The sequence below is a fragment of the Pantherophis guttatus genome, chromosome 1, assembly GCF_059756535.1.
Source record: "Pantherophis guttatus breed Tessera chromosome 1, ASM5975653v1, whole genome shotgun sequence".
Classification (NCBI taxonomy): Eukaryota; Metazoa; Chordata; class Lepidosauria; order Squamata; family Colubridae; genus Pantherophis; species Pantherophis guttatus.
Window position 1 is genome coordinate 174,839,668 of NC_142063.1, and position 12,604 is coordinate 174,852,271.

General features: G+C 42.4%; 1 protein-coding gene across 4 annotated transcripts in view; it reads right to left on the bottom strand.

Moving 5' to 3' along the window:
* ERBB4 (erb-b2 receptor tyrosine kinase 4) overlaps positions 1–12,604 on the bottom strand; it is a 1,174,706-nt gene that overhangs the window by 39,936 nt on the left and 1,122,166 nt on the right. For all 4 annotated transcript variants that reach the window (XM_060688174.2, XM_034433703.3, XM_060688175.2 and 1 more), the window contains exons 24-25: positions 5,920–6,017; positions 3,561–3,731 (exon numbers count right to left, since the gene is read on the bottom strand). In XM_060688174.2, coding sequence (XP_060544157.2) covers positions 3,561–3,731; positions 5,920–6,017 — 269 coding nt within the window. The remainder of the gene's footprint in view (positions 1–3,560; positions 3,732–5,919; positions 6,018–12,604) is intronic.

The following is a 12,604-nucleotide window of genomic DNA, read 5'->3' on the forward strand; positions in this document are numbered from 1 at the left end:
CACTGTATATACTGTTTCCAGATTATCAGTTCTATGAAAAGATACCCCAGATCCCTTTCAGCAGAAAATGGAGCTTAAAAGTGGGATTTGACATAGACGTAAAGCAATTGAAATGAGAAACAATGATAAACAATTTCTGACAACAGCAGAGTAGTTCATAGCAGATCTTCCTGACAGCCCATTTTTTACTTCATAACCAAAGAATAGTATTTGGCTTTTTTAAAAAAAATATGCACAGGCATAACTGCAAAGGACAAGGAACATATTATTTATAAGGTCAAGAAACTTATTATTCCATGAGTATCACCGAACCTAACTTTGCAGTAAAGCTGAAAATCTCCATGAGAAAATTCTCCACTGAAATACGAGGGGATCAAAAACCCAGAAATTAGTACAAAGAAGGAATTATCTTCTTTAATTTATTGTATAAATATTCAAGTAAATGTATAATTTAATGAGGCAAGTCACTTTTTCATTAAACTCAAAGAAAAGATTTCATAACTATAGATTCATGGAAACTTTACTATAAAATTTAATTTCCCAGTAACAATGAGTATAAACAGCTTAAACTGCTTCAATTTATTTCCAATTCATGGTAATCCCATCAATTGCAATAGGTCCATTTAATATTCATATTCATTAGCGCAAACAAGTCTACTTTCCAGTTAGCCCAAGGAAGCCATATGCCAAAGAATAGTGATTGTAAAGACTGAGCTTGGAGTTCATTTCCCTTATTCTGTTTCAGCCTTGCAATGAACAACAATTAATGTTTAATATGTTTTAGTTTGCGTTTTCCTCTGCAGAGGAACAACTCTAAATATGTTTCATATTTAGCCACAGAGTTAAATGCTCTTTACTATAGCAGTGCTCTGTTATGCTGGTGGAATCTCTACAGGTTCTTAAGTGAGAGTCTTTTCAAACCCTGACAGCTAATACAATTTTTTTTTTTTTTAATTTGATTTATATGCCGCCCTTCTCCGGAGACTCAGGGCGGCTTACAATGCGTTAAGCAATAGCAATTTGAGGGGAACTGCCAGGGATCCATATAAGGGAGTCATTATGCATCCAAAATATTATTTTTCTACTAAGTTTTGGGTTGGGTCCCAGCAGCAGAAAGAAGTACAGGTACATTTTAATCTATATTCCACATGTTGCTTTAGACAAAGGAAAGAAGAAAGTACTTCAAACTCATGGAAACAATAGACTCTGGAAAGGCAAAAATATATTTAGATGAAGCATATCTAATGGCAAAGGGGTTGAAGCTTGGACATAAACAATTATTTCCTCCTGCTTCTCCTGATGAAAAGAGAGCATAATAAACAATCCTGTTCAGTTCTCTTCCCTTAAAATGCTTGAAACTGTTTAAACTTCCTTTTCCCATAGAACACAGGTAGTCCTTGATTTACAACAGTTCATCTAGTGATCATTCAAAATTACAATGGCACTGAAAAAAGTAACATGACCCTTTTTCACACATCCGAGCATTGCAGTATCCCCCTAGTCACATGACCAAGATTCAGACGCTTGGCAACTGGTTCATGTTTATGATGGTTGCAGTGTCCGGGGGTCATGTGATCAGCTTTTGCAACCTTCTGACAAGCAAAGTCAATGGGGAAGCCAGATTCACTTAACAACCAAGTTACTAACTTAACAACTGCTGTGATTCACTTAACAACTGTGCCAAGACAGATCATAAAATCGGGTAAAACTCACCTAAAAAATATTTCACTTAGCAACATGAATTTTGGGCTCAATTGTGGTTATAACTTGAGGATTACCTGATTCCAACTGTTTTGCTGAGATGATTTCTCTTTCAACATCTAATATACAATTTGTGGTGGTAAACATGTGAGCTGCATTCATCATTAACCCTACAATATATCTCCCCATATGTGTGAAGTCCTTTTTTATCATCCCAGCAAATGGACGACTGGTGACAAGGGGGAGAAACAGACAGCAACCAATGGCCCAAGAAACCACACCCTTTGTATTTATAATTCAACTCTGCAGGCCAAGAAATCCTTCTTGTCCCCTCTTGCTCCTGTCGAAACAAGAACTGCACCAGAATGCCTACTGCTATATCTCCAGCCATTTTGCTCCCAGATAAGAAAGTAAATTCAGATTAGCAGCCCTGAAAGACACATTTCTTTTCTGTGAATTGTACACGTGTATTTTATATGAGAGATATCTTGTTAGGGCAGGTGAATCAAAAGATAGAAACAAATCATATTTAGAAAATCTATCCCCAGTTGAAATAGATACTAATGTACTACTTGTACAAGAGAGCTGACAAAGATGAGTATCTTTGCAAGGAAATCTGTTTTGAATGTTTCATGAATCATGCATTTTTTAAAAAAGAATTCCCACCTCTTGGATTTGTTGGAACAATATGCATGGGCCATCTCTCTTTGGTTTTGTGACAGATTCTAAGGGTATTAGCCTGACTGAAAAGGTAGCTTTTACTTTTCAGGAGGCAGGCATGTTTATTCCGCTAACACATTTATTGAATGAGAAAATGGGTACACTTTATGGTGATCCTTCCCTGTCTCCTGAAAGACAGTAATGTCAGTTCAGCATCCATGTACATCAGCTGATTCTGTTAGGAACCTGAGTGACATACCGTATTTTTCGGTATTTTACTTCCCCCCCAAAGAGGGTGAAAATTTGGGTGCGTCTTATACACCGAATGTAGCCCCGCCCACCCGCTGGCCCCCACCCTTTGGCCTCTGCCTCCCAGCAATTTACCTCCTTGCAGCAAACAGCAAAGAGCCCGTTTCAGCTTCAGCACAGCCTGATTAGCACAAGCAGCTGATTGTCGGTTGGATCGGCCTCCAGACCCTCAGCTGTTTCAGGCTGCAGGGATTGCCATTGCCTATTGCCACAAGAGCCTTCGCTGTTTGCTGCAAGGAGGCAAATTGCTGGGAGGCAGAGGCAGAATTTTTTTTCTTGTTTTCCTCCCCAAAAAGGTAGGTGTATCTTATAGTCCGGAGTGTTTTATACTCTGAAAAATACGGATACTCTGGATACTCTGGATACTCTGTTGAGTATAGGTAATTACAACCATTCATTTAATAATCTTTCAAAGTTACAACACTGTAAAAACTGACTTACAACGGATCCTCACACTTGTGACTGTTGCAGTGTTCCTACAGTCACATGATCAAAATTCAGTTGCCTGGCAACCAACATGTATTTTTTATGGTTGCAGTGTCCTGGGGTCATGTGATCATCATTTGTAACCTTCCCAGCCAGCTTCTGACAAGCAAAGTCAATGCAGGAATGGGGGAAGACAGATTTGCTAGATGACCATGTGATTTACTTAATAACTACAGTTATTTATCTAACAACTGTGGCAAAAAAGATTGTTAAATAAGACGTGACTCACTTAATCATTGCCTTGCTTAGCAATGGAAATTCTGGTCCCAATTGTGGTAGTAAATTGAGGGCTACCTGTACTCTTTTGTCCTTCATGTTTTAGAGAAATGCAGACCTTAATGACTGTGTGTGTATATGTGTGTGCATGTGCCCCTTTGTTCAGCCAAGCCTTTTCTTCTTCTTACCCTGTTGGAGTCAATTCTTGCCCTTGACGTATATACGGGTGGAGGAATATTAAATGCCTGAGGGACAAGATATTCTTCAGCATCCATCATGTCTTCCAGGTCTCCCTCATCCAGCAGATTCTGGAAAAATTTGCTGTCATTTGGGCTTGGTAGCTTCATACGATCATCACCCTGTACAATGTCCCATTGATAGAAAATTAAAAATAATTACTCTGATGATCACATCAACCATCTATCTGCTTGGCTGGCAGAAATCAATGTTATCAACTATCACTGGAGGTTTTAGACTGGACAACTATTTGACTGGTATGACTCCTGTTGTGAGGAGGCAGTTGGGCTAGAAGACCTGTGATGTCCCTTCCAGCCCTGTGATTCTGTGATTCTATGAATCTAGCTATATTATATTCTTTCACACTTCTCCTTATTGAACACCCTTGTTCTTTCCACAAAAAGCAAAAACAGTTTTAAAAAACTTATTCAATAGTATTCTTTCCAAAGTATCAGGATTATGTCAATGCCAAATCAAACTCTTTTACCAATAAAAGTATTATGGAAAGGGGTAATCCCTGCAAGAGATGGTGAGATGTTACTACTTTCCTAAAATACAACTATTGCAAGGTGAATTATATGCCTAACTGTACAGAAAGAGAAGCTTGTAACAGCCTCATAATGGATGTTTGTTTTCTATATCAAGAGAACTAGTGGCTTGCAATAGTCTATTTATGGGAAGGGAAAAGTAAACATCTCTGCTCTATAGTGGCAAACCTGCTTTGCAGATTAAGTCTCTAGCATCTCCAGTGAAATCTACTAATAGATGCTGGAGAAAATCTTTGTCTGAAATCTTTGAGGGACGCTTTCATTCAGTTTACTATTCTAAGCTAAATGGCAAATAATTAATGTCATGTAGGGCAGCTTCTTTATCCCATTAGAATTCTTCATCATGGCTTTTTGGTTTAAAGGAATATAATTCTAATAGGTAAAAGTTAATCTGATTTCTCACCTGAATTTTGAATAAAATAACTTTTTTTTGTTTGCAAAGTAGGAAATCTATTATTCTAGCAGTGGGCTTTTGACTGTTTTAACTTTCTTTTCTGTGTTCCTTGGGGAATCCTGGGATTGCTGAAACTGTCTTTATCTGTCACACTGATATCATCTTGCTCCCAGGCCTCACTCTTTATCTTTTGAGGTGCTGGAACAGAAATGCTAACTTTGGGGAATGTGTAGAATATATGTTACTTGAGTCCAAAATTGAAAGTATTCAAGCTACCAACCATTCTTGATGTATTTTAACAAATTAGTGTACTGATATTCAGGTTTTTCATTTAAAATAATCTGTACTAGCACTGACCAGAACAGTCTCTAAAGGAGGAAAGAAAATATGTTCTTTTTTAAACTTTAATGCACATTATTTCCAGAGTTAAAAAGCTTTTGCTGAACAGAACTATATATTTTTAATAGCTAGCTTCCTATTAGTAAAAATATTCACTCTATTGCTGCTGTTAATGTTTATAGAAGAACCTGATATATTTATGAAAAAAATTAATGCATATGCTAATTGTAAGGTGAGTACAAATATAGCACATCCAGAATATCTAGAGATAGAAACAAGTTGTTTTCATCTTGTAGAAGCATTCTGTGGCCATTCCAACCATCCTCAGAGTATTCCAATCTTGAAAGATCCTTGTTTTAAGCTCAAAATTATTAATAGATGTACAAAGAGAAATTGGGTGAGAATTAAAATATTTCATCTTACTGCAATATGGGGCAATCTTTGTTGTTCTGCCTAATAATAAAATAAACACAAAAATAGCACAGGAGAAAAATAACCCACCATAGCTAGCTCTTCAGCTGAGGCAGGAAAAGGAGGTTTGCTGATCTAATACATATTTGTAACTAACCTTAGTGTAGCTAACCTTGGTGAGGCAAATAAACATGTAATGTTTGTGTCGACCAGCCTCTTATCTGAACCACCTTCATGAAGGTGAGCATATTCAAATGCCCTGATTTGAGCTACAAATATATCCTACATTATATAGAGGATATTTTGAAAGCATTGTGATTGACAGAACTACTAAGGTTTTTTTTGCAATTGGCTTTTAACACAAAACGGCATATTTCATTTTCTACTAAATAGAACAGAAGTAACGTATGCCCCAATTTATCTGTTTTCAGTCACTTGAGAACACTTCATCTACTCTCAAAATCCAAAACAGTGATAGAGACTGTTCTGAAAATGCATAGACATTTCAAAAATTCAAGGTTAAAAAACCACAAAATGCTGAGAAAATGGTTGCACAGTCATTATCAACCAGGAAGGAGCAGGAGGAGAAAGAAAATAAGATAAATTCAGGCCACTTACTTGAATGACTAAATATCTTTGAGGATCCCGAGCCATTCTAGAAAATTCAGCAGCCAGCTCCTTGAACTTGGGCCGACTATCAGCATCAATCATCCAACCTATGGCCATGTGCAAAAAGAGAGAAAAAGTGCTTTTGCTATAAGACTTCCTTTTTTCATAAATGGTTAATTAAAATAGTAATTAGAGAAGACCACTTTATTTCTAAAACTCAATTTGATCATGCCCTCAAATTTCCATTTTAAACATTATTATTCTTTACGACACTCTGTAAATCAACCATCTTATTTTTTAAAACCTCTTTCTAACCTCTTAACTAAATACATTCAGTAGGCTCTGACTTGCAATAAACATTGGTATAAGGTACATGCTTTTTTGCATATATTCTTTTTTCTTTTCTTTTTTACCGTTCATTCTACTTCACACATTATCACTATTGTTTGTGATTGCCTGCGTTATCTGTTCTGTAAAGCATTTTAGTTATTTCTCTCTCTGCTTGTGGCTGAGAGCTATAATGTCCATCTTCCAACTTCTGAATCCCAGTTTGAGTCTGACAATTATATGTTCAGTTCCAGCTGCTATGTAGATTTTGGTTGTCTCTTAATATTCCCATCCAGGTACATCTTTTAGAATCTTCTTTATATTGCAAGGAACAAATATCTTTAAAAATAAACATTTTTCAAAAGCATAAAGGCGGCTAAACATGACAACATGAATATTCATGAGTGTTGTTGTTTTTTTTACTGAATTTCATGCTGCCATCATTAATATTTCTGTGTATTTTTTAATGGTGACTCTAGCAATAGCACTTACACTTATATATTGCTTCACAATGCTTTATAGCCTTCTCTAAGTGGTTTACAGACTCAGCATATTGCCCCCAACAGTCATGGTCCTCAAATTACTGACCTCGGAAGGATGGAAGGTGGAGTCAATCTTGAGCTGGTGAGACTCAAACTGCTGGTAGTCAGCAGAATTACCTGCAATACTGCATTTGAACCACTGCCCAAGCATGGCTCATATCTGTGCATATACAGCCTAGTTGGTATCTATGGCTGCTAGGGAAGCATTTGCCATGTGAAGAAAGTTTCTTTTTCCTGTCTCTTACAAAGCTTAGAAGAAATGGTTACTTTGCCCTATTTCTCTTCTGTAAGCCAAAGGGTACAAAGCATTACTAACAGATAGATTCTGCTTGGCAATAGGCCCTAGTCCAGTGATGGCTAACCTTTTTGCCATCGCGTGCCAGGAGGGGGGGGTGGGGGAGGTTCGCGAGCACACGTGCCCACACCATAATTCTATGTGGCCCACCCTGTGCATACGCGCACAACCCCTCCCCCCGCTCCTGGCACATGATGGCCCGTTTCTTTCTCACCTGGCTCCAGATCCTCTCTGTGCATCTGGGGAGGGCGAAAACAGCCTTTCCCACTCCTCCGGTTGGCCCATTTCCCAACTCCCGGTGAGACAGGAAGTGACTTTTTTGCTGTCCCCAGCTTCTAGAGGCCTCTCTAGGAGTCTCTGGAGGCTGGGGACAGCAAAAAACGTCACTTCCTGTCCCACCAGGAGTTGGGAAATGGGCCCTTTCAGGCCTCCGAGGGAGTGCGAAGGGCTGTTTTCGCCCTTCCCAGATGCACAGACAGGATCTGGAGCCAGGTGAGAAAGAAAAACGGGCCTTCCCCACTCCCCCAGGCCCTCCGGAGGCAGGAAACAGCCTGTTTCCCTACTTCTGGTGGGCCCAGAAAGTCCGAAAATCAGATGGCAGGTGTGTGCATGCACACCAGAGCTGAGCTGGCGTGCCCAGTGATATGGCTACATGTGCCACCTGTGGCATGCGTGCCATAGGTTTGCCTATGTCTATCTAAGAGCAAGCCTAATTGAAAATAGCATTGACATGCCTACAAATCTGTCATTGTTCAACAGGAAGTCCAAATACAATGAGTCTTACCTGCTTATTTAAAATCTCCCTTCTTTGTTTAGTTGGAATGCATGACTGACACCAAAGACAACTTGTGAAATTGCCTCTATATACAATCATATCTATGTTCTCAGATATTATAGGATCGCTCAGTGCAGTATAAAAATTAATAGGAAGAAATATGGATCCACTCCATATAGATTAATACTTCCCAAACTACGATCATGCAATTCATTCCACCAAAAGAGGGATGAACAAATCATCATGAGCATTTTTCTATTGCTCATAATACATCAATATGCCTCTCTTATTTTAAATGAATCAAAAAATTATTAGGATAACTTTATTAAGGAAACTGAGGAAAAAAGAATAATGAAACAACAGTGATGACAAGGCCTAATAATTTATTTTCAGAATCAGTATTTTTGCTATTTATTATCAATAAAACAATATATTTATTTGCACATTTCTAAAGCAGCTTACAATAAAAATCTTAGATTCAAATAGAATTTTAATTTCCAGTGCAAAGTGTGAAATTCTGGTCTAGTTTGTCTGACATGAATAATTCAGACTTGATATAAATCTTAGTCAACTGAAGTTTATGTCAGAAGAATCAATAAAAAACATTTATTTGCCCACTGAAATTATATCAACTAATATAATAAATAAAAGTTTTCAATGGACAAATAGTAACTTTTGTGGATGGATTTTCAATCACATGTAGTTCCACCTGCAGTCAGATATGTAGCAGGCGACAAGACAATTTATCATTGAAATGACAACTGTGTTGCAGTGTAAAGCTTCCAAAGGGGAAAAATGTATTTATTTTTGATACTTACAACAGAATTCTAAAAAGTTATGCTCTTGTGAAAGCATGCATTTAAATTTCTTGTATTTAAGTCTACTCTGAGAAAAGCAGATAGAAGAACAAAAGATGAGATATTAACTGCTCCCAAGAGAACCCAAACTAAACTAACATTTCTCAGTTAATGGGTCCAGTTTACAGCCTCTACATTGACCATGATTTTAACTGACTCAAGGCCAAAATATCTCACATTAATTTTGGATGTTTTTACGTCTTCCTCATTCCCTGCACTATGTTATTATTTGACATTTGGGTTGATATCAATTATGGTTTTGCTTTTTTTTCTTTTAGCTTTCATATGCTAAAGACTTGATTATCATCTAGCATATAATACCAGAGCAGGAATTCTTCTTTTTCTTCTCCTTTTTCTTCTCCTTCTCCTTCTTCCACTTAGCCAGTATAAAGTTGATGCTTCCTATCCAATTGCTGTGCCCTGCTGCTACCATTCAACTCAAACCATTAGTGGGATCATCTTCTTTGTATCTTATGATAATGTTTTCACCTGTATATGTGAGCAGCAAGCCACATGGAAAAAATGGCTGTTTGTTAATCTCATTTAAATTAAACCAGAAATACCACAGAGTATTTCTTAATTCTTTTAAAATTAAAACTGGAGCTCCAGGATTTACATCTTCTAGCAGCTGAACAGTTGGGGAGTGGGATGTGCCAGGTGAGAATCCAGATGCAAACATAAACAAAATAATTTGTCTCCAGATTCTCCTTGATTCTAATGTTCTCACAGAGATGCACTCTAGTTAGCATGACATATCAACATCTATAAATGGCTGGTTATACAAAGGAAAACTACACCCCCAAACTGGTTTTGTTTCATTAGATTTTTTATATTATAATTTGAAAAAATGTTAATCTCTTTACAACTTTTCATATATGTTTCTAGAACAACATGAAATGTTATCATCTAATAAACCAGTTGTCATAGAAAGGGATGTCATTTGTCCGCAATGGATTTGATGCATGGCAATACATGGCCTTAGCGAAGGGCTGCGACATTAGGGACGTAGAACCGGAGGTCGGGGAGGGGGTTGGAGTTCGATTTGAAGAGGGCTGTTCCATCAGCACAGTGAGTGAGAGGGGCAGATATGGCGGAAGCTGGGGACCATATTATGTGCGGGGAATGCGCACTCGCTATCTTAGAGCGATTGCGCATTCCGGTCCCCAATGCTTTTCTTGTTCCCCAGGTTGTTCAGATTCTCAGGGCCAGAGCCTCCGGCTGATGTTGTGCAACGCCAGGTCCGTTGTTAATAAAGCCCCCCTCATCCACGATCTTATTCAGGAGGGGGAGGCGGACCTGGCGGGCATTACGGAGACCTGGTTGGGCCAGGAGGGGGGAGTCCCCCTCGTGGATATATGCCCACCAGGCTTCCATGCATTTCATCAGCCGAGGGCTCAGGGCAGGGGCGGGGGGGTGGCGGTTATTATAAAGGAAGGTCTGGATCCAAGGGAGACCACTGTTCCACAGATAGCCGGATGTGAGTCCCTCTTTGTGAAGTGGGGTCGTGGAGTACAGATGGGCCTGTTGGTCACGTACCTGGCTCCCTGCCACGTGGCAATGGCCCTGCCCGAGCTCCTTAACGTTATAGCCGAGGTGGCGGTGGGCACCCCCAGACTTGCCATCATGGGGGATTTCAACCTGCCATCTATCGGTGAAACGTCTGAGGTGGCTCGAGAGTTCATGGCTTCCATGACGGCCATGGACCTTACTCAGTTAATTCATGACCCCACTCACACGGGAGGACACACTCTGGACTTAGTTTTTGTCTCTGGTCAGTGGTTGAGTGGCCTTGATATAGGGGATATAGCCATCGAACCCTTGTCATGGTCTGACCACTCGCTCCTTCGACTGGACTTTCTAACCGCTGCACCCTGCCGCAGGGAGGCGGGACCGACCAGGTGGTTCCGCCCCAGGCGCCTGATGGACCCTGATAGGTTCCAGATGGAGCTTGGGCCATTTCCTGAGATTCTGGCTCATGACTCGGCCGAAGACCTGGTGGCCGCCTGGGATAGTGCGGCTGCCGGGGCCTTGGACCGAGTCGTGCCTTTGCGGCCTCTGACCCGGCACCGAACTCACCTAGCTCCTTGGTTTTCCGAGGAGCTTAGGGAGATGAAGCGCCGGAAAAGACGCCTGGAGAGTAGTTGGAGGACCAGCCGCTCCGAACCTGACCGAACACTGGTGAGGTCTCATATTAAGACCTACCTAGTGGCGATAAAAGCGGCGAAAACTAATTATTTTGCCGCTCTTATCGCGTCATCAGATAATCGCCCGGCCGCCCTGTTTAGGGTGACCCGCTCCCTCCTCCATCTGGAGGTGCGGGATGACCCCTTGCAGGGTCGAGCTGAGGATTTTGTGCAGTATCTGTATGACAAAATCGCTCAGATTCGGGAAGGACTGGCCTCTGACTGGGTATGTCCAGATGGGATGACTGAGGCAGGTCTTGAGAGTGTTATCTGGGGGGAGTTCGATCCTGTGGCTCCCGAGGACATGGACAGGGTCCTGGGACGGCTGAACGCGACCACATGTTTATTGGACCCGTGTCCCTCCTGGTTGGTACTGGCTTCCCGGGAGGCGACACGAGGCTGGCTCCAGAAGATTGTTAACGCTTCTTTGAGTGAGGGAGTCCTGCCGGCCGCTTTGAAAGAAGCGGTGGTGAGGCCCCTCCTCAAGAAGCCTTCTCTGGATCCGGCTGTTTTGGCTAACTATCGTCCAGTCTCCAACCTTCGCTTCATTGCGAAGGTTGTTGAGAGTGTGGTGGCGCAACAGCTTCCCCGGTACCTGGATGAAGCTGTCTATCTAGACCCGCTCCAGTCCGGCTTCCGGCCTGGGTACAGCACGGAAACGGCATTGGTCGCATTGGTGGATGATCTCTGGAGGGCCCGGGATAGGGGTTGCTCCTCTATCCTGGTCCTGTTAGACCTCTCAGCGGCTTTTGATACCATCGACCATGGTATCATGTTGCACCGGTTGGCAGGGTTGGGGGTGGGAGGCACCGTTTTGCGGTGGTTCTCCTCCTACCTCTCTGACCGGTCGCAATCTGTGTTGACAGGGGGGCAGCGGTCGACCCCGAGGCACCTTGCTTGTGGGGTGCCACAAGGGTTGGTCCTCTCGCCCCTTCTGTTCAACATTTATGTAAAGCCGCTGGGTGAGATCATCCGTGGCTTCGGGGTGGAGTTCCATCAGTACGCTGATGACACCCAGCTGTACATCTCCACCCCAGGCCACCCCAATGATGCCCTTAAAGTGATGTCCCGGTGCCTGGAGGCCGTGCGGGCCTGGATGGGGAGAAACAGGCTCCAACTCAACCCCTCCAAGACCGAGTGGCTGTGGCTTCCGGCGTCCCGATATAGCCAGCTGACGCCATCGCTGGCTATTGGGGGCGAATCACTCACCCCCACGGAGAGGGCTCGTAACTTGGGCGTCCTCCTGGACGCACGGCTGTCGTTAGAAGATCATTTGGCGGCCGTGGCCAGGGGGGCTTTTTATCAGGTCCGCCTGATACGCCAGTTGCGCCCCTTTCTAGATCGGGACTCCCTACGCACAGTCACTCAGGCACTCGTCACTTCCCGCCTGGACTACTGCAACGCTCTCTACATGGGGCTCCCCCTGGGGTGCACCCGGAGGCTCCAGCTGGTCCAGAACGCGGCCGCGCGGGGGATTTTGGGGGCGACGAGGCGCTCCCACGTGACACCTCTCCTGCGCGAGCTGCACTGGCTCCCGGTGGTCTTCCGGGTGCGCTTCAAGGTGTTGGTGACCACCTTTAAAGCGCTCCATGGCTTAGGGCCGGGGTACTTACGAGACTGCCTTCTGCCACCAATAGCCTCCCACCGGCCAGTACGCTCCCACAGAGTGGGCCTCCTCAGGGTGCCGTCCGCCAGACAATGTCGGCTGGCGACCC